We start from the raw sequence: 23,906 nt of genomic DNA, 5'->3' as shown, positions 1-23,906 counted from the left end.
CTAAAATTTCTTTGTTGGTATGTCCAATTTTGCAACTTTATTTGAAGATGGCATATCCTGGGTAACTATCACATCATCATCATCGTCTGGCGAAATAAGTGGAAAGGCTGAAACAAACAAAAAAATAAGCTGATAAAAAGCACTCTTCAATGATGTGAAATATTTTTTGTTTTCCGTGGATCAATGAAATGTTAAGGTTCATCATCAGGAATTTTAAAATATGGCCGTGTTTATCTCTCAAAATTTACTATCATGAGTACAGAGAAACTGGTACATCTAGGAAAGTTTTAAGGCATGGCAGGAACTAGATATATCAAAGTTATATGAAGTATACGTTTCAGAAAATTTAAAACTTACCTGGATTTTGATGTCCAGTTCTTTTCCATTCTGCAGAAGAGAGCCAAATAAACAAACACCCGAGTTTCGTTTGATATGGTCCACTCATTTACACAGTTTAAACTACCTGTTGTCTGCAGGTGTCAGTTGTCCATCTATAATCACTGGTATTAAAGAGATAATAGTAACTTTAATTACGATTATCCCAATATGGCGAAGGTAGGTATAGGTAAAATCTTTACACTCATTTTTCTTACATGTATCATGCTTTTGTCAATAGTTACTCAGCTGCAAGGTTTATCGATACCATAGCATCATATTTGAATCGTAACTGTGCACTGGAATCGTCTGAGCGCTTTGAAAATTGCCGTTGAAAAATTCGGTATGATAATCGTAACTCTATGGTATTTTTCTTCTTTGATAATCGTAATTTTCTTTATCGGATAATAGTAACTGAAACATAATAAATGTGTCTTTCAGCATTTCAATGGTATTTTGTGTGTTAAAAATGCAAATATCTAAGACAAATTTTCTATATATATATATACAACTCGTCTAAACATCAACCCAACAATGTTAGATCTATAAATTTGCTTTCGCAAATTTTTGGTTCTACCCTCGCCGGGATTCGAACCCATGCTACTGTGATATCGTGACACCAAATCGCCTGCACTTCAGCCGTCCCGATAGACCACACGACCACCTGGGCTCTCAAAAAAAAGCTTTCAATATATATATATTTATTTATAACTGACAACAATATGCATAACCTTTTGATATATACATGTACCTGTTAAAGATATGGAAAATGAAGCAGATGTCGAGTCAGTTATTGTGGAAAGTAGATATTTTTTTATTTTTTTTTAATGTTGTGTGCGCGTTTAAGTTCGTTTTTTTTTTTTTTTTTTTTTTTAGGGGGGGGGGGGGGGGATGGATTAGCTATATCCCATATCCCAAAAGTGCAATCCTTTCAATTCATTGCTCAAAATGAAAGTCACGTATATCACATTTGCATATGTCATATATATGTTTTGCTTCCAATATCACGTTTATACTAAAATTCTGCGCGAAATGAACAAAAGTTTCCGTCAATAACTTTATAACTGCATTATCGGATTTAACAGTTGATACTTTTATCGGTAGATATTAGTGTTCATATTTCCCTTTTCCTTATAATTCAATAAATATAGCCGTCCATCTTTTTTCCCTTGGATTCACTTTTTTTCTATTTTATACTGATATACATGTAATATATGATTTAAAAAAAATGAATTCAAATGTTTTGATCAAATACCCATGTATTTTAGGACGTTTCTTTGTAAAAGATCTAGAATAGTTACAGTTTATTGTTACTTTTGTTTATTGTTACTTTTTTATTGTTACTTTTGTTTTTTGTTTTTATTAGCCTTACCTATAGTCTTACGAAGCATTTGACGGACTGAAAAAAACTCACACAAATATGTATATTGATAAATTAGATCAGAAGGCATAACATGTACATCATCACAGTCGGAACTTGTTTAATCACAAAGGTTTTTATAGATTTTACAACAAATATTGTGTGCTTCAGAAAAATGCATGACAATTAGGTAAGGCTATTTTTTGTTTTCATTTAATATAAAAGTACTTATTATATGGCAAGTATGCAAATACAAAAATGTTCCTTGTTTAGTACCTTCAATTTTTTTCTCTACAATAGCTTCCATGCATATGTATGCAGCATACTTTTCATATACCGAGTATTTATGAATTTTTGAACTAGTTTGTTTCTAATATTGCGGAATATGCGTTATTTTATTCTCCACTTTGCAGTCATTCTTTGAGTAAATATTTCTTGTAAGACAATTTAAAGCCACATCAATTTTATTTCTTGATTTTCGGGCTTTTGGCCAAACTATAAGAGAACACAAATCCATGTTTGTCTATGAACTGCACGTTACTTAATTTCATAATACACAAAGAATCCCAACCTTTCTCTATTCTTATATAGCATTAAATGTTTTAAGGAGGTCATATTGTTATAATTCAAAATTAAATTTGTGTTGTTTATATAGATTAGACCGTTGGTTTTCCCGTTTGAATGGTTTTACACTATTAATTTTGGGGCCCTTTATAGCTGGTTGTTCGGTGTGAGCCAAGGCTCCGTGTTGAAGGCCGTACTTTAACCTATAATGGTTTACTTTTTAAATTGTTATTTGAATGGAGAGTTGTCTCATTGGCACTCAAACCACATCTTCCTATATCTATTTATAGTTATTTTCTGAGACATCGAAATTTCAGTGACAGTGATGAAGTAGCTTATATGAAAAAGAAGATGTGGTATGACTGACAACGAGACAACTTTCCACAAGATACCAACATGACTCAGAAATTAACAAAATTATGTCACCGTACGGCCTTCAACAATGAGCAAAGCCCATACCGCATAGTCAGCTATAAAAGGCTCCGAAATGACAATGTAAAACACTTTAGACGAGAATATTGTGCCTTAAGAATAGAGTGAAATACTTAGTTATTTAATTTTCGACAGGTCTCCCAGGACAATCAAATGTATCAGCACTTGAAGGGTCAATCTTGGTGATTAATAGTCCAAAATATTCAAGTACACCAAAAAAGAAGTTAACGAAAGCAAGTATAGGTGCACGCAACTGAAAGTTGAACTTTACCCCAAAAAGACATCGGTGTTTAATATTTCACTTGTTCATTTATTTAGATATTTCACATTTGATTTTTTTTTAAGTATGACAGCTGTCAGCTTTCAATAGTATTAATGTCTTTCAAAAAGGTGTTACCCTTTTTTCTCTCAAGTTCTTATTTTAAATAGAAAAATACACGATATTTCTTTCTTTCTTTCAAAACGGAAGCAGCATCTTGTAATAAATTGTATAGGTCAGTATCAAGGAGAGCAGTCTGACTGGATTCATCTTTCATTCTTGTTTGCATTACACCACTTATTTTGTTACATTCTTGTGTGTGGGCGTCAACCTGTTTTCGTTTGTAAGTAATATTTTTGTCGGTTGTGTTTATTTTCAAAGTTATCCCTTGTTCTTCAAAACATTTAAGTTGTGATATCATCCATGAAAAATGAAGTGACATGAAAACTGTAGCCCCTAATTTCTCGTCAAACTCTTTTTGACGAATACTAAATGTCTTTCCTACTTCGTTATGGCATAATAGGGTAAGTTCTAGAATTAAATCAGCAGTGGCTTCCCGGGGGAAGAAATAGCACATATAGCCACCTGCAATAATTGAATTTAAACAGTAATTATAACTATATTTACTTTTTACTTCAGGATAAATTAGTTTTTGTTTACTGTCTTAACCAGAAATCTGATGTAGGGTGACACATGCGGGTCGCCTGACAATTATTGTCATGTATCATAATTTCCATCGCTCATTCACATATTTTGTGAAATTCTTAGTTTTTGGGAAGTTTCACATAGTTCGTGTTTTCCCTAATTTCAAACTTTTTGAAGCTTTTTTACCCTTCCAATTTTATGATATACTAGTATGTAGCTGTTTTCCTAAGAACTGTTAATAATATATGCATAAAAAGAAATGTCACGGGCTTAATATGTTGGAACCGTTTTCGTGAATAATTCATCGCCATAATTTCATTATATGCTATCAGATATATGTTTTTAGTGTCAATATCAATAAAACACTTTCCAGTAACGATTATCTTTTCATTTATAAATACCATAATTACGATTATCTTTTTTTCCGAGTTACGATTATCATCCCGAATTTTTCGACGGCAATTTTCAAAGCGCTTACACAATTCCAGTGCACTTTACGATTCAAATATGATGTAATGGTATAGATAAACCTTGCAGCTGAGTAACTATTGACAAAAGCATGCTACATTTAAGAAAAATGAGTGTAAAGATTTTACCTATATCAACCGTCGCCATATTGGGATAATCGTAATTGCAGTTACTATTATCTCTTTAATACCAGTGTATAATTGTCCATTTAAATCAATACTACTCACAACATGTATTAGAAAAGGAAGATTGACAATCCTCTTTCCCGACTTAGTTTATTTTGGCACCTTCTGTAGGAACGGAAAAAACTGGAAAGCAAAATCTAATAAAGTTTATAGTTTTCTAAAACATAAAATGCAGTTACAATTTATATATCTAGTTCCTGTCATCCCTTAAAACTTTTGCAGGTGAATAGGTTTGTCTGTACTCAAGAGTAAAATGTGTGGTGTAAATACGGCCACATAGTCATTAGCTAAAAGGTTGTGTTGAACCTTAAGGATTATGTACCCTTCTGTTGCTTCAATGCTAAACATATGGAAATTTAATAGAAAATCCACAGTCTTAATCCTTGTTCTATAATATTTGGCAATTTGATGACCGATAGATATAGGATTATTGAATGCAGTGCTAGCATTGATTTCCTTAAAAACCAGTTTATTAATGTAGTTCTTGGTTAGAACACATAAAATATGGACCAAATCAAGTACACCTTTTAGGGCTCGACTTTAGTTACTCTGCACGAGGTATTTTGGAATTAACAGGTTGGTTAGAACTTTTAGTAAAAAATAAACACTAGCACATCAGAGAAAAGCAAGTGAGTTATCTATGTTTCAAATTTCATAACAAAAATTTCTTTATTATTAAAGGCTGTGGATTTTCTATAAAAATCTTGGTTTATTTGCCACAAAGTACTCTTTTTTCTATTAAATGCAATGCAACGGTAAATAATAATGCTTTGCATCAAGTTTCCCCCTAGTATATGTTCAAAATGGCCTGTCTCTGTCATTCATTTTGTCTGTAGTTTTGATACAATTGATGTTTAAAAAAATCTTACAAAAATGACTACAGAAGGGTACTTTAATAAGGATTATGTACCCTTGTGTTGATTCAATGCTAACCATATGGAAATTTTATAGAAAAATCCGCATCCTTTATCCTTATACTCTCAGATTTTTTCAATATGATGACTGATAGATATAGGATAATTGCATGCAATGCTAGCATCGATTTCCTTAAAAAAGTTTATTGGTGTAGTTATTGGTTAAAACAAATAAAAATATGGACCAACTAAAGTACACCTTTTAGGGTGCGCTCGACTTAAGTGAATTCAATGGTTTGTTAAAACTTTTTGTAAAATATTAGCACTAGCACATCATAGAAAAGTAAATGAGTGATCTATATTTTAAATTTTTATAACAAAAACATCTCTCTATTGAAGGATTATGTACCCTTCTGTTGATTCAATTCTAAACATATTGAAATTTTATAGAAAATCCACAGCCTTTATCCTTGTACTATCATGCATATTTGGCAATTTGATTATTGATAGATATAGGATTATTGCATGCAGTGCTAGCATTGATTTCCTTAAAACAAGTTTATTAATGTAGTTTATATTGGTTAAAACAAATAAAAATATGAACTAAATCAATTACAGCATTTAGGGTGCGCTCGACTTTAGCGACTCTGCACGAGGTATTTTTGAATAAACAGGTTGCTTAGAACTTTTTGTAAAAAAAACACTAGCACATCAAAGAAATGCAAGTCAGTACCCTATGTTTCTTATTTTATAACAAAAATACCTGAATTAAAGGCTGTGGATTTTCTAAAAAAATCTTGGTCTATTTGCCACACAGTACTCTTTTTCTATTAAATGCAATAAAACAGTAAATAATAATGCTTTGCATCAGGTTTCCTCCTAGTATATGCACAAAATGGCCTATCTAAATTATTCATTATATCTGTAGTTTTGATACAATTAATTTTTGAAAAATTTGCACAAAATGGCGTATCTATTATTCATTATATCTGTACATATACCAAGGGGGAGACTTCATGCAAAACATGTTTATTTCATAGAGATTTTAGTTATAAACTTTTAAACATAGATTATTCACTTGTGTTTCTATGATGTGCTAGCGTTTGTTGTTCACAAAAGGTTCTGGATAACCTTAAAATTCAAAAAAAAAACTCTTGTTGATTTGAAAATTTGTACTTGGTTTGGTCCCTTTAAAATCATGAGCAGATAACCCTATTGAATTTGCTAAAATAATTTGTGCAATATTCAGGGGCTGATCTAGCCATTTTAAAAGGGGGTCCTAACTATATGTCCCCATTCAAATACATTGATCGGCCAAAAAAAGGGAGTTGCAACCCCCGGACCCTAACCCCCAGCCCCTGGATCCACCAATGTTATTTCTATTTTGCAAGAAAATAAGCTCGAGAAACCCTGTTTTTATTTGATATTTCTTTAGTATTTATGGAAAGAAATTCAATCATTGATGTTTCAATATCTCTGCTGTTTAATAACTCGTTAATTAATTTGTTTTCAATATAGCCCGTTAGATCCGTGATTTTGTATCGAAATTCGACAGGACATTGATCCATGAGTCGTTTTAGGACACCCATGCTGTTCTATTATGTACAATTTACCTTCCTTTTACGATATATTTTTTGACAAGAGTCCTTCAAATGAGACAACTACCCATTACATTTCAAATGACATAGTTGTAAGTATGTGTCGTTATAAGCCGTCAACAATATCAAATCTCATACCGTCTACTAAGCCTAAACAATAAAGAGTGTTAAAGGAGAAAACCGAAAGTTTGATAAATATACATCAACAAAAATTGGTTCTCGCTTTCAATTTGCATGAAATATTTGGCGCTGGATATTACACAATTAACAATCGATCGATTTGTCATGTAGTTTATGCTTAACAATTAACTGTACATACCTTGCAAAATGCTGGTTGGAACTTGAATATGACAACCGTTTTAATTTTCTGGCGATTGAACGCAAGCACAAGAGTTATTCCTCAAATGAAGCAAATACACAAGTGTCAATACTCACACGGCCTTCAATTCTATTGATAGGAGTATTGTCAATTATCCCAACTTCTTTTTTTTTCTACTGATGATACTGCATTTGGAGGGGACCAACATTAGTCCGTCTTTTATTTTCTGCTGGATTCTTCTTTGTACTGCTGATGTTACAGGTCCATTTTTTTCGAATCTCTTCAACTGTACTGGGGTGATCTGTGTCATTGACTGCATTCATCTTTGAGCATACAGCCTTCCGTGCTCTCTTTTTGGCACTGTTTGTTGCTGTATTTGTGTGTCTGCTGAATAGTAAATACTTGTTCTTCTCTACTTCATCAGTCAAAATTTGTATCTCTTGTGACAAGGTATGATAAGAGGCATTTTTGGCCCCCTCTCCAAATGACTTCATATTTGATCCATCATTAGTCTATACATAGTTACTTAAAAAAATGTTGATATTTTTGTGTTTATGTGATAATTTGGTTGCCTAGCAACGGGTTTTATAAAACGAACTATAATATCCATCTTTATTGCAATTTCCCAAGGAAAAGACTTCTGAATCTATTTAAATGAATGGCAAAGTGTTAACAAACACTTAAATATTTACTATTGTTGGGTATATCATTTTAAAAAGTTCTTAAAAGTAACTTAGCAACTACAATGTTGCCTAGTAACCACATCAAAGTATTTTTTTAAACCAATGTTATCCATAAAAAAATGAAAAAGTCAAATGTTCTCATACAACTCATATTAGGTCGACTCCTATATTGATATATTTAGTAACAATGTTTGCATGAAAAAACAACTTGATTTTGTATCTATATAATCTGTCTAACCAACCCGAGTTTTCTTTAGCAACGCAAAGTTAGTTTTAAGTTAACAGTTGAAGAACATTTAAAAGGATGTTTAGTTCTACTGAGTGTAATTTTTCAGCTTGAAACGTGGAACTAAAGGTTATTTATGAGTACCTTTAGTGCAGATGTGCAATTCTAATATAATTCTAAATTCAGCGTTTCCATGGTTACACATGGATTTTTCCATGGTTACACATGGACGTTTCCATGATATAATATCTTGCTTAGCAACCATCTCAAATCAGAAAAAAATAATTTGTATGCATATCTACGTATGTATTTTCATATAAAACAGAGACAGCAGATACATATGTTTTTAGTGTTGCATACTGTATAATAATCTAAGATTCCTTGCTGCTTACAACAGCCTTATGAGTTGTACCCCCCCCCCCCCTGTTTTCACAATGTTTATTTTTTTCTTTATTGTTATTTTCAAAACAAAATCAATAGTGCATGATCTGATGAATAGACAATGTTATTAATGACTATAAGGTTTCAATTAATTTCTGTTATTTTTTTCTTCGCCCAAAGATTAAATAATTTAACTTAAATAAATTGAGAATGTGTTCATTGACATAGGGACTCAGTTGATTCCCTCGCTTACATATAAAGTTAGTATACAGAGACATATCTCAAGAACTTTAAAAGTGACGCTACTAAAATTTGAACTTAAACTGAGTTTTGTGGCAATAATCATTATATGTGCATTTTATAACATTGAATTGAGACAAACTCAAGTAAGAGATCGGAAACCAAATGAAATCAGCTTTTGCTTTTCATTTGTAAAGAGATTAACCCTAGAACAGAAAAAAAATTCATAAAAATTTATACTGGGTCTCTGTTTTTGTGGTAATAACTATTGTTTATAGAGAACGGAAACGAAAAATTCAGCAAGTTTTCCTTTTATTAAGGAGCATAACTCTAGTATGAAATGGCGCCAGCAAAATCAAACTTGACCTGTGTTTTGTGGTGATAAGCATTGTGTATAAATTTCAATACATTTGGTTGAGGCAAACTAAAGTTAAGAAATCGAATCCAATTTTGGAACGTACAGACGGACGGACCTATGTATGTACGTATGTATAGACGGACAAGGGAACAACTTAATGCTCGCTCCGGTACAGAGAGGACGTATGCATGTTTTTTTTACTACAAACGTGGAGCACAAAAAAATGTTGAACATTGTAAGAGTAGAAATTATTGATGTGTTAACTTGGCTGCTGACTTTCAAAATTTACATAAACGTCCATTTTTTTAACTCTTTAGTTGTAAAATAAATGTTATGCAGTAAAAAGTAGTACCATTCATATTATTATTTAGAACATTGAGTAAACTGGTGCATACTGTACACTGATTGTAAAATTGATCTACATGTTGATATTTTTCAACTGGGATCGTCAGGACAGGGGGCGATGACTTTGGGTTCTTTTATAGTTTTATTTTTAATCTAATACAGAAGATGAATATATCATGAAACAATAGAATAATAACATATCTATCTTTCGGCTATTCAAAAAACTGATAGGAGTCTAGTGGTTTTAGTCATTTTGTTCAATGCATGTATTAAAAGTAAGAAGGTGTGGTATGGTTGACAATAGGACAACTCTCCACTCAAAAGACCAAATTGACACAGAAATTAACAACGGTACGGCCTTCAAAATGAGCAAAGCCCATACCGCATTGTCAGTTATAAAAGGCTCCGAATTAACAATGTTGAACGATGCAAGCGAAAAAACCAACGGCCTAATATATGAAAAAAAATAACCAAAAAACAAATATGTAACACATAAGCAAATAATAACCACTTGATAACAGTAGTCTATTTCACACAAAAAAAAATACGACTAAGAATGATCGTAAGGTATACTGAATTGTCTATGACTTACGATCAATCTTAATCGTAAGTTTTTTTTTGTGAAACTGACTCCATGCTCCTGACTTGGGACAGGCACATACATAGAGAAAGTGGCAGGTTTAACATGTTAGCAGGATCTGAAACCTCACCATTAATATAACAGTAAAACATAAGGACAAACTATAAAAATCAGTTAAAAAAAGGCTTAGATCAATAAAAATACAAATTTTGCAAATAAGTGGAGGTGGCTGGGTACCTGTACATTCCAAAAACAAATAATCACTGAATCGTTTTGTTCATCATTATCTAATAGGTACAAGATGTGCTTCACTTGAGTAAGGAAATGTCTTATCTACATCCCTTGAGAAGATACACAAAATACAAGTTTAATATATATTGTCTAAAATTGGAATGGACTGGATAGGGAATGTGTCAAAAAGTCGTGAATTTATTTCTTTTACAAAAATTAGTTATGTTCTCCTCTAATCGATTAACAATTCGCACACATAGCATCTTCTCCTTTTATTTTATATGAGAGAAAAGATTCTAAAAAAGAAAAAGTGAAAAGAAATAAAATAAAATGAAATAGTCACAGAAAAGATAGTAATTATAATTCTTTGACTTAAAATCATGTTATAATGTCAGCTTTTAGCAAGTACTTATACACGAGAGAAGACGCATGGATTTTCGTTTTAAAAATTAAGCATGCATCTGTAATGTAGCTTCGGATTTTGAAAATCGAATTTTGTTGAGATTATTATATAGTGTCATATTTGACTTTGTATTTTTTCAAAGGTTTATAATATTTGCATACACTTTTTAAAGTTTCAAAATTATATCTAATCCTGCAGTATTTTATTTTAATACATGTTATATATTTAACATTCTTATAGTAAATTTAATGAATGAAATTATTTCAATTAAATTAAAATAATTTTCTGTATAATCCATTGACAGGGGAGGTATTCTCGGTTCTAATTTTGTTTTCATGTGAAATCGATTTAAATTTCCAGGTGCCATTTACGTACTGTGTACACGGATAAAAAGGGTTATAGTTTGTTAGGGGCTTTATTCATTTAGTGTTGTTGAATGTACAGTTTGCTGGTTGTTCTTTCACAACACTGCCACTGTCACTTTAAAACAAATGATGCAAAATCACACGTTTCTTTACTTTGCCCGATTAAAAAAAAACCCGTAATTATGATTAAGAACGAAAAAGCATTTTACCTTCCCGACATTGAAGTTTTGTTACCCAATCAAGATCACCTGAGCTAAAATAAGACGTTCGAGCAGATTCGGAAATGCAAGTTCGTTCCGGTCGTTGGTTCGCATATTATTGACGTTTCCGTAAAAACAAGGAATTTTCAGTGTAGAATTATTGAATTTTGAACATGAGCGGACGCGAGTTCCACGAATATATTTAAAACAGTGAATTATTTCCTTACAACAAACAACACATTGAAATATCTTCGTGGTACTCGCGTCCGCTCATAGTTAAAAATTGCTTAAATGGACGGAAAAACTTCGAATTTTCATAAAATTTACGTTTTTCATGAGAAAGAGAGAGGTATTCATTATTTTTTTCACACGGAATAAGAAAAGTTAAGTTGATTTTTAGCTCACCTGGCCCGAAGGGCCAAGTGAGCTTTTCTCATCACTTGGCGTCCGGCGTCCGTCGTCGTCCGTCGTCCTGCGTCCGTCGTCGTTAACTTTTACAAAAATCTTCTCCTCTGAAACTGCTGGGCCAAATTAATCCAAACTTGGCCATAATCATCATTTGGGTGTCTAGTTTAAAAATTGTGTCCGGTGACCCCGCCAACCAACCAAGATGGCCGCCACGGCTAAAAATAGAACATAGGGGTAAAATGCAGTTTTTGGCTTATAACTCAAAAACCAAAGCATTTAGAGCAAATCTGACATGGGGTAAAAATGTTCATCAGGTCAAGATCTAACTGCCCTGAAATTTTCAGATGAATCGGACAACCTGTTGTTGGGTTGCTGCCCCTGAATTGGTAATTTTAGGAAAAATTTGCTGTTTTTTGTTATTATCTTGAATATTATTATAGATAGAGATAAACTGTAAACAGCAATAATGTTCAGCAAAGTAAAATCTACAAATAAGTCAACATAATCAAAATGGTCAGTTGACCACTTTAGGAGTTATTGTCCTTTATAGTCAATTTTTAACCATTTTTCGTAAATCTTGGTAATCTTTTACAAAAATCTTCTCCTCTGAAACTACCAGGCCAAATTTAAACAAACTTGGCCGCAATCATCATTGGGGTATCTAGTTTAAAAATTGTGTGGCGTGACCCGGCCAACAAACAAAGATGGCCGCCATGGCTAAAAATAGAACATAGGGGTAAAATGCAGTTTTTTGCTTATAACTCAAAAACCAAAGCATTTAGAGCAAATCTAACAGGGAGTAAAATTGTAAATCAGGTCAAGATCTATTTGCCATAAAATTTTCAGATGGATTGGACAAACTGCTGTTAGGTTGCTGCCCCTGAATTAGTCATTTTAAGGAAATTTTGCTGTTTTTTGTTATTATCTTGAATATTATTATAGATAGAGATAAACTGTAAAGGGAAACAATGTACAGCAAAGTAACACCTAAAAATAAGTCAACATGACCTAAATGGTCAATTGACCCCATAAGGAGTTATTGCCCTTTATAGTCAATTTTTAACAATTTTCATAAAATTTGTAAATTTTAACTAACATTTTCCACTGAAGCTCTTAGGCCAAGTTCAATATAGATAAAATGATTGTGAGCAGCAATAGTGTTCAGTAAAGTAAGATATACAAACACATCACCATCACCAAAACACAATTTTGTCATGAATTCAAATGCGTCCTTTGTTTAATATTCACATAGACCAAGGTGAGCGACACAGGCTCTTTGGAGCCTCTAGTTTGTTAGATGAGACACTATTCTCTTTAGAAATAGTCAAGTTTCTTGGATATTATGCATTCTAATTTCAACGAAAATAGGGGGCCAGTTGCAATAGCTTATCGTACCTTGTCCTTTGGCCTTCTTTTCTTACTCGTGATTACGTATAATAAATATATAAATTATGTATTTCCTTTAATTTTTTTATATAGTAGTTTAGTAACGTATTTGCACGGGTATTTCGTTAAGCGGGTAATCGATGTAGATTTAAACATTACAATTTTTTTTTAAATATTCATAAATATTACTAGTGATAATTATTAAACCCGTACGGATCAACGGGCGACCGTTGTGACTACTAGCAGCAGACTGATATTTTTGACAATTTACTACTTTATTAAAGTAGGTGATTATATAAAAAAAAAACGGGTGCTAGAGAAACACATCTCGAGAACCTTATAATTAATAAACCATACTTACCAAAATTATTCTATATTAATAAACCCTATGTAAGTGAAATTTCACAATGCTAACGATAAATAATTTTGATGATGGCGATGAAGCTGGTTAAATTGGCGCTAAAAATATTCTTTCTCCAATAGCTTTAAGTACTAAAATTTGTAAAGAAATAAATTTGACTAAAGTTCAGTATAAATAAAAAGTGAATATGCAGAAGCATGACAATATATTACTAAAGAAGTGTGCATATATTTCTGTAAACGAAGTTGCCTGTATAATTCAAGATCTCTAATTTTGAATCGGTTTATTAACCCCTTTGAACCCAGGGTCGAAGTTCAAGATGTTAACATATTAACGGAATTTCTTAGCGTTGCGTTTTCCATTTAGGCCATCTATTTTTATTGCGGGGTTTCATATATGTAAATCGGAATTATAGAAAAAATGGAATATGTTTAACTTAGCAAAATCAAAACAGAAAATAATGAACAATAGTCTTGATTATTTTCAGCAATACGTAAATTGGATTGATAGTCTATGTATTCACATTATTTGTAAAACACTCCTTGTTCCTGTGAAGCGTGTGCTTTACATCGAGGCTTGCTATGCTTTACAGCGACGCCACAGTACTTCAACCCATCACGGAATGTTTATATGGGGCATTCGGCCTATTTTAACTCATTTTGGCACATTTTAATCGAAATTATAGAAAAATGGAATATTGTTAGAACATATAAAATAGATAAAGATGAATACTTTTAGCTAAAGATGATTTGGATAGGGGATTTACATTATTTGTACCACTCTCCTTACTGATGCCATATTTTGGAATTTCCGTGACCTAAATGGTTCGCGAAAATTAATATGTTTATATATAGTATAGTAATTAATGATAATTAATATTGTCATATTTATTTTTCAGTCTATAGTTATTTTTAACATTTTTGTTATATAATTATTAAAAACAAACGTAAATATGTCCTCTTATGACATATCATTAGATGGTCATAATATTTGTCCTATAAAGATATATCTTATGATACTTTCGAAAACCAGGGGCCGTGTCAACGAAACGGTCTTAGGACTAGGACGTGTCTTAGGACGTGTCTTAGGACACGTCTTAGTCCTAAGTCAGGTTAATGAAAGTCTCCTAAGTTAAGATAAGTATGTCCTAAATTTGGTCCTAAAGTTAGGATATACGAACAGGTGTCTTATGATGATCTTAGGATAGTCCTAAGAGTTATGATGTCCTAAGTTGAAATAAAAACAACAAATATGGCCGCTGTGTATGTTCATGTAAGACGACGAGAGAATAATATTCGCCGAAACAGAGTGTTTAGGGACAGAGACAATCCATTATACTATTTAGACGATGCTGATATTGTACGTAAATATAGACTTTCAATACCAATGAATCTAGAACTTTGTGGAATGTTCCAGAATCAGCTTGCTAGCCCGACTAAAAGGTCCCATGCATTTCCCATGTCATTACAATTAATGGTAGCCCTAAGATTTTATGCTACTGGGAGCTTTCAAATGGTAAATGCTGATGTTCATCGTATTTCTAGAGCTAGTGTTTCTACTATTACACGTGACGTCACCCAATGCTTAAAGATGCCCACAGATCCAGCATCTCTACAAGCGTTAAAGCAAGGTTTTATGACATTTCGAATTTTCCCAATGTTATTGGTGCTGTTGATGGAACTAATGTGCGAATTTAAAGTCCACCTGTTGATGAACATGTGTACGTAAACCGAAAAAACTACCACTCGCTTAATGTAATGGGAGTTTGTGACTCAAACTTGAAGTTTTTAAACATTGTAGCAAAGTGGCATGGTAGTACACATGACGCATTTGCATTGCGCAATTCAAGGCTTTGTGAAATGTTTGAAGTCGGGGACATAAGCGATGGATGGCTTCTTGGTGACAGTGGATATCCACTTCGGCCATGGCTTTTCACACCAGTCATAAACCCAACAACTAGACAGGACCAACGTTACAACGCTTGTCATATGAGAACAAGATGTGCTGTTGAAAGAAGTTTGGGTGTGTTGAAATCTCGGTTCCGATGCATCGATACCACTACAGGAACATTGTTTTACAGCCCTGTCAGATGTTGTGACATTATTGTAGCTGTTGTTGTTTTACACAACATGTGTATTAACAATAGAATTCCGTTGCCTCCAGGAAACGATAACCCAAGAGATCAAGGAAACATTGGTGGGCAGCAATATGTTGGTAATCAAAACGACGGTGCAATTATTCGTACTAGATTGATAAAAAACAGATTCAACAATTAATAAAAACAAATCTTCTCCTTTTTTTTTAGGGGGGGGGGGGGGGGGTGTTCATTGCATTTATTCTTGTATTCTGAAACATGGATGACTATCTCACAGACATATAACCAGTAAATAACATTTCATTTGGTGGTACAAAGGAATTAACACATTGTAGTTTTAAGAAAAAGAAAAGGGATTCTTTAGGGAAACTTGAACTCACAATTCGAAAACAAACTGCAAAAGACATGGCAAAAACGAGAAAAAAAGAAAATGTCCCAAGACAAAAAACAGTATACAAAACACAAAAAATAGAAAAGCAAAGATTGAGCGACACAAACCAGTATAGCGATTATCATTGTATACTTCTAGTTGTCAAAGGAAATAAGGTAAATTATCTACTGAAATGATAACTATATGAGTATTGAATATTGAACTAGGACAAAAAGTACATTTAGTCAATTTGATAGATAAGTACCGATTGTCAGGTTATCTGCATATTGATATCGTAAAATATCAGCTGCGAGACATAATATGAATTTTTTTTGTCGAGTGAGCGTAGCGAACGAGATCAAAAAGCCTTCATATAATGTCAAGCAGCTGATATTTTACAATAACAATATGCAGATAATCTGATAATCGATTTATCGGGCTATATTTGTTTCAGAAGTGTTTTCTTTGTTTCACCAGCACACAAAAGATGAGTTGATAAGTTCGGGTCAAAGTTATTAACGTCGGTTCAAAGATTATGACATCGCTGAAATGTCCGGGTCAAAGTTATTAAGGCCGGGTCAACGTATTTGACGTCACAAAAACATGATACGGAATAATATTAAGAGCTGAACAGAGTAATATAGACAGTGGGACGACCGATAAAGTTATTTATTACTCGTGATCACAGGCTCGATCTGAGTTTTCGGGAATCTGCAAACTGATACTAAATTGCGCCAAACGCAACTGTTCTTTGGCTTGTTCCAGCTACATGTAAAGGCGTTGGCGGTCAACAGATAGCTTATCTTTTTCTACGCTAGGTCTTTCCTTTTCAACTTCAAGTCTCTCTTTCAGCAGTCCCATCTTTTCTTCTTTCAGTCTCAGTGAATCCTTTTCTACCTGAAGTCTTTCCTTATCAATATTGAGCCTTCCTTTTTCTATTTGGACAAGCTGCTTATTACTACTATCTTCCATGGTTGATGCATTGGTGATAATATTTCTGGTAGGGGTAGCTCTATTAGTAGCACTGCTGATTGATGGTTCTAAAATAGAAAGTTAAACATTAAGTTAATTCATAATGACACTCTTTTCAGTCGACAAAATGCACGAAAAGAATAAATTAAACGTTGATTGACATATTTTGGCGATTACTGTGTGTGTGTGCGCGCGCTCGTGTGTGTGTAACGTTGTGGTCTATATACACCCATATCTCTTTTTATCGGTGGACTATCAAATACAGTAGTTGAATCCAAAACAGATGGTTCTTAGAAATACTTCAAAATTTGAATAGATCACAATTGATAATCACAATCAGTGGCAAATATTACAGGCATATCACGAGCGGAAAAGTGCATAGACATGCGTGTTGAACTAATCATGTCGCCACCTCCTCCCCCCTTTTTTCTCTTGATTTTACCCAAGAACTATAAGAAAATAAACAAAATACCTGATTATTCTGCTGAAGAGTATGAGCTTCTTCTTGAAGATGAACATGACGGCATCGACAAATCCATCGACGTTTCTGTGAAAGAGGCTGTATCTATTCCTCCGTCTATTCCAATAATTCCTACCACCTGATCTTCCATGGAGGAAATTTCTTTTGGGGAGGACCTCCACCTGTCTTTCTTGCCTCACGTCTATTGTGTGACACTTTCTGTTTTGCGTTTCTCGTGTACTATGTGGTCCATTTTTTTCTAATTTCTTCAACTGTTCTTTTGTGGTTGGTATTTGAAGAATTCATTTTGGTACAGATACCATCCCATGTCTTCTTCTTAATGTTATTTGTAGCAACATTTGACAGCTTGCTGAATAGAATTCCCTTATGTTTTTCTACTTTGGCCAGCATAATTTGTATTTCAATTTCGGTGAAATTTGGAGACCTTTTCCAGCTCATGTTGATTCAGTATACGAATTGAAATCGAGTGGACCCAAGTACAAATTTAAGCTAGTTTATATAGTAAAATTGCAACACGACAATAGCCTCTAAAAAGTTTTGAGACAACCAATTTATTTTAATCGTTTAAAGAATTTTATTCTCTCATTTTAACAGTTTATATTATGGTTTTATTAATATATATTAAAACCTTTATTTTGTGTACTTTTTTTCATAACAAATAAGACCCCCCCCCCCCCAAAAAAAAAATATATAAAGAAATGGTTCAAAATCTATTTGATTTCATTCACTACATATTTTATTGATTAAATAAATACGTTAGAATGGTCTTGGGATCATCGTAGTTGGGACTGTCCTAAGATAGCTTTGTTTTACATCCCAAGACATGTCTCAGACACGTCCTAAGACCATCCTAAACAATTATGTGCTAAGACATGTATTATGATATACTTTCATTGACACGGCCCCATTAGTACGGTGACCGAGTAAAGAAAAGTCGCTTATTTAAGGAGTTTAATCGTCATTCGGACTATACGGCTATAACTCACAGTATTTGGTAGATCAAATATTAAACTTAACATTTTTACTTGTCGTCAAAAAAATCGTACGGTGCATTTTTTGTAAAATTGGCTTTGAAGTACGCAAGTTAACTTAAACGAAAATCGACTTAGAAAAGTTTTAAGGTCTACATTGTAAAATAACGTCCGTGCTATGATTTCTGTTATTACAACATTGTTGTTACACCTTATTTTAACGATTTCAAATAAAGTTTAGCAAAATTAATCCGTTATTAAAGAGTTTATGTTAAAAAAAATTGCCACTACGAATATTTTGCATTGAATAGAGTACGTTTCAATTCAATTTCATCATTTTTTTAACGCAAAATGTACATGTATCAATTAACATTTATATGATATTACATACCTTTATTAATCAATAATATTAAATTCATTTATCTCAAAATCACTAATTAAGCAATTCAAGCCAAACACAAGTCCTTACGCTCATATGACGGAGCTATTCGAGGCACATACACAGCCTCTTATAAATACATATAAGCAATGAGGGCTGTATCATTTACATTCAAATACTGGGATGTGTTCCTTGTAGCAGTAGACATTTTGCTGTCAAATGTTAGAGCAGGACTAGAGGGAAATTGGTCACTTCCTCGCGATCGTCATCTCAAATGTAACCTTATTTTTTAACCGTACTATTTACTGAAGTTGGATGCCAGTTTACATAGTCGATAAGCTTCAACTTTCTGCGCATATTCGATCATCTTTTATGGATGGCAACTTTTCTTAAGACATACTCCTGGACAATTTAACGGTCAATGACCGACATGGCAAGATAAAAGACCGTTATAAAAGCCCCAAGGGGATCAGGTGGCACTGTAGGCATAACAAATCAAAAGTCTGCGATTGCTAGATGGACCCTTACTATACATTTCCTAGAACCCTTTAGTCGTGTTACGCTGAAAATGGCTGGAACTGCTGCAAATAATGCAAATTCACAAGAGGAAACAAGACCAACAGCAATGAAGAGAGACGAAGACCATGTTATTGCTGTTGAACCATCAGAATTATCCATGACTGATACCTTTGATGTTGAATCCCATTCTCTATGTCTTATCAATATCTCTTCTAGAAAAGGCATGCTACAAGAGATATTCGAAATTCTTTGCTCACAGCTGTAGAGGAAAGATTAAACATGTCTTAACATAGTATCACTAGTTAACTGTCCTTAGGTCCTTCAGGGAGTTTTTATAGTCAAATATCAAAATCAAAACTAAAAACGTTGAAAACATGACCACAAAAACAAACCTTAACTATGAATAGGGGGAAATACTTTTAGGTCACATACATCCATTACTTGTATATAGACGTGCACTGAATGTGGCAAAATATAGAGATGATGTACCATAGAACATGTGCTGTCGCACCCTGTAGATCTCATTCCAATTTCCCTTTTTAAGATGACGGCACCATGAGAAAATCATGCAAGTCTTATTTGTTGAAGTAATCAGAATCTGAAGTTCCTTGAGCACTTTCCGTACCTTCCTTTGTACCATCACTCCCAACTTACAGTTGATATGGCATTGAATCAATGTATTGATGTTTAGAAAGGTAACCTAAAACATTCGGTGACATTGCAGCTGACTATTAAAAAATATGTCCCAACGAATTTAGCGCAAACAGTAGCAGATGTGTTTGACCGCTACGTCATGAACAACTTTATACAGTCTAGGGAACGCCGCACAAAGACTATAGCTTCCACCAAAGTGTATCAGATTATTCCTGACTACAAAACTTTCACAAATCCCCTATGATTCCACCTGATGTGAGCTTTGCATAACCAGAACGTTTGTAAATTCCGATATTGTCAAATTATACCAACACTGTTAATGGCTGTCGGAATGTGTTATGCACCCAAGAAGAGGTCAATACTCGATGTCTTAAACTTTGACACCAAGTTAAGAGAAATGGGAAATAGTGGAAGAAAAATCATACGGACCTCTAATACAGATGTGATTGTTGTGTGCGTTCACTACTATAAATATATGACACATAGGAGCGAGTTGTGGGTGCATGTGAGGAACATTAGCAGTGTAAAGGATGGGCGAAGACTTTCCTCTATTCACTAACTATATGTCTGTCTTTCCCCAACAATTTAAACTATTGCCTGCTGTACATTTACTAACCGGATGCGACTTAACTGTCTCTGTTTGGAGTAGGTAAACAAAACTGTCTACAAGACTTGGAAGGAAACGCACTACTATTTCGGTGTTTTGTGTTTTTAAATGTTTCGATGATATTGATAAAGATGAAGCCCTTACTTGGGCATGGAAGTTAATTTCAAAGCTTTATGATCAGATATATCTCTTTAAAACCATTCCATCATAGTAATTATCCAATGCACTTCAAACTTGCCACCAGTAAAGATACAAGTTTAGTCAGGTTACCTCCATGTGAGGCAGCACTAAAACAGCATGTTTTACGTACTTTGTTTCAAACTTAAAATGTGAAGCGCATTACACATTGCTTACATCCTTATTGCGTCAATTATACATTACGGTTGGCTATATTTAAATGATTCATTACACCCCGTGTATTTTAATGGTCACATGTCAGCAGAATTCTTGCAGGATCTTGTGTTTTCATTGAAGGGAAAATGTCCATGTAAAAAAGTCATGTGATTGTTCACAACAAAACCTCACATGTCCGGAGCTTTACTCATGTAAAGGGTCAGAATAATATAGAATTGGAAATCATGTTTCTTGACATATTAATCAGAAGATACTAGCTCCTGGCATAATTCTGTTGTGAGGATCTCTTTGGTTAGAATTTTGAATTATAACTGTTTTCGTGGTATTGGGTGCTTTAAAGTATTTTTGAATTACATGAATGAGCTACTTGAAAATACGCCTCCATGATAGCAGGCTTCAGTTAAAATAATAATATTTATCATTTATTGATGAGGTTAAATGTCAGCCGGTAAGGTATATATAGCTACTGTAACTTTATTAGAATATTTGCATAAAAGATCAAGTGTTTGAAAAGAAAAAAAAATCCAGAAAAAAATCGATTTCCGAATTTATTTATTTTTTTCATTTTCGAGATAATTCATTGTTTCATAATTTGAAAATAATGTCTGTATCTAAAATTTTACCTAAATTGTTGTATATATCTTCTAATTTCAAAATTATGGAAGAAAAAAATAAAAACAAAAATTTGATCTTTGACCCTATTTTATGCAAAACTGTTACCACATTTCTTTTTGACGACATCGTTATTTCAAAATTACTCATTTTTCCGAATCCAATGATATATAATATAGCCATATAGTATGTTTGACGATTAAATCTAAAAAATATTGGGTCTGGTCACCGTACTACATGTCCCATGTATCTATGATGAGTTTATTGTTTTACATTGTCTTATTGGGGTCTTTTATACCTGACTATGCTGTAGGGGCTTGGCTCATCGTTGAAGGTCGTACGGTGACATATAGTTGTAAGTGTCTGTGTCATTTTGGTCTCTTTTGGACAGTTGTCACATTGGCAATCGTACCACATCTTAATTCTTTTGTATACATGTATTATATACAGTAGAAATTTTATTCGCCTTTTTTCAATTCGAAATACGATTCAAGTAAATATGTGAAATCAAAACGTATGCCCTACTCAATGATGAGTAGTTGTGTACACGCATATCCCGATGACAATTTCTACAAGTCACGGAAAATTGATACTATCTTAATGACTTGGAGTCATTTTGATTGTCATCATATTCACACCTTGTAAAAATAACAATGATGTAATTATTAGAGATCATTCAAATATTATGTGAATATAATAGAATATAATTAATTAACACCCGAAGATATTTGTATGAATGGGTGGGACACCTAAAATTGTTATCATTCGAAAATAAATTACGTATAGGGCTATTAAAAAAAATGAATAGAAAAAAAACTATATTTTATATCATATGAAATTTGAAGAAGCCGATTATTAACGGTGGCTTCGGAAAATCAGTTGAAAATATGGGATCAAATAGTTATATATATATATTGTACTTTTGTTATCATTTTATAAAATCCACCCACATTTTGTCATGCAAGATACATTTTGTACATGTATGTTCCGTCTAGGTAGCCGAGTGTCTAAAGCTCAGGACACAATGCAGACGATGTTGGATCGATATCCCAATAGCGTGAGGTCGAATCCAGGCGAGGAAAATAAAAAAAAATGCTTCTGCAAATTTGCAGATTTAACGCTGACCTTATATAAAAAGTGTATACTAAATTCATGTATATGTAATAGATATATGATCGGTTGGATAAGACAAAAAAAACTATCGTTTGAAATCATAAAACCCGTACAAGAACTGCCACATTTGTCAAAGGGTTTTAATTTGTCTAAAATATAAATTTAATATCAAAATGTCTTATTTAACGAAGCACTGACTACTGTTCAGTCGACCAGCAACAAACCCGCGTGAGGCTGGGTGCGTTGGTGCATTGCGGTACATTTGAGACCAAATTGAAGAATGCCAAGTACATGTAGTTGTATGAAGTAAATCGTGTATGAATTAACATAACATCACACAAGAGCTTAAACGGAATTAGATGATACATTTCTCACTTGATTTCTTATGAAAGCCGAGGCTCTATGTATGTGCATGCGCTTGTAATAGAAACATTAACTGCTGAATGCCCTTCAATGGCGACATTATGCAGAACTTAAATCAAATATATCAAATAAATGACATGTTTAAAAAGAGCAAAATTACTAGATATAGGAAGATGTGGTATGAGTGTCAATAGGACAACTATCCATCCAAATCACAACTTATAAAAGAAAACCATTATAGGTCAAGGTACGGTCTTCAACACAGAGCCTACTTATTGTTTTCGGCTCTCCCTTGACACCATTTGCGAGTTACGTATTTAGGAACGATGATAGTCCGTCGGAAGGGGCGATAAAAGGCTAACCCATGTTAAGGGAGAGCAGTATCTCTTGATCTTAAAAGACACCCTTGTAGATATCGAAAAAGACTAATGCCGCTGCGTGGCAGCACTCGCACCACCAGAGTGGAGATGGATTAATATAAGTTGCAATAACTTATTTCTAAATCCAAAATAATTGTTTTTAAAATATGTTTAAAATAAAAACAATTAGATTCAAATATAGAAAAAAATTAGTTGACTAAACCTTAGTAAATTTACAATGCCTCCACGTCACAGATAAAAGTCAGATTGTGAAGGTCCTCGGTTTGGATGAAATATCCGACAGAAGTCCTTACATATTAGATAGGTGTTGATTGCTCTGACCCAGGAATGGTGAATAATATTTTTGAGAAGAAAGACGAGCTTTCGAGCTGGTAATAGGCGAGTTTAAATGTGCATTACTTTTTTTCAATTTTCGGTCTAGACGTGTATTTACAGATCATAGTTCTTTTTTCTTCTATGTAAGCTTTTTTTCTGACGGAGACTATGAAATTGAAATAATGCTGCTCGAGAGAAAACAAAATCGTAACATCACGCCTGTAACAACAATGGCAAACTCTGGTAAGAAAGCATGTCTTAGCACGCGTACAATATATGTATCTGCATGTCCTAAGTCAGGAGCCTGTCATTCAGTGATTGTCCTTTGTTGTTGTGTTATTTATGTGTTATTCGATCATTGTTTTGTTCATAAATAAGTTGTAAAATTTTTGTTGGAATTGTTTTACATTGTTAATTTCGGGGCCTTTTATAGCTGACTATGCGGCATAGGTTTTGCTCATTGTTGTATACCGTATGGTCAATTTCTGTGTCATA

The 23,906-nt window shown here is 33.3% G+C and overlaps 1 protein-coding gene across 1 annotated transcript; it reads left to right on the top strand.

Annotated features, from left to right (window-relative positions):
• The first annotated feature begins 14,927 nt into the window (after positions 1 to 14,927).
• On the top strand, positions 14,928 to 15,502 carry LOC134726394 (putative nuclease HARBI1). The gene has a single exon (XM_063590794.1). The coding sequence runs from the start codon at positions 14,984 to 14,986 to the stop codon at positions 15,500 to 15,502; it is 519 nt and encodes a 172-aa protein (XP_063446864.1). The 5' UTR covers positions 14,928 to 14,983.
• Positions 15,503 to 23,906: the final 8,404 nt, after the last annotated feature.

The sequence above is a fragment of the Mytilus trossulus genome, chromosome 7 (assembly GCF_036588685.1).
Source record: "Mytilus trossulus isolate FHL-02 chromosome 7, PNRI_Mtr1.1.1.hap1, whole genome shotgun sequence".
In the NCBI taxonomy this organism is placed as follows: Eukaryota; Metazoa; Mollusca; class Bivalvia; order Mytilida; family Mytilidae; genus Mytilus; species Mytilus trossulus.
The sequence above is the reverse complement of the archived record's forward strand: the minus strand, read 5'-3'. Positions and strand labels throughout refer to the sequence as shown.

What these genes read in the sequence shown, in the direction of transcription:
- LOC134726394 (XM_063590794.1), top strand. Translation starts at nt 14,984, where the DNA reads ATGGGAGTTTGTGACTCAAACTTGAAGTTTTTAAACATTGTAGCAAAG.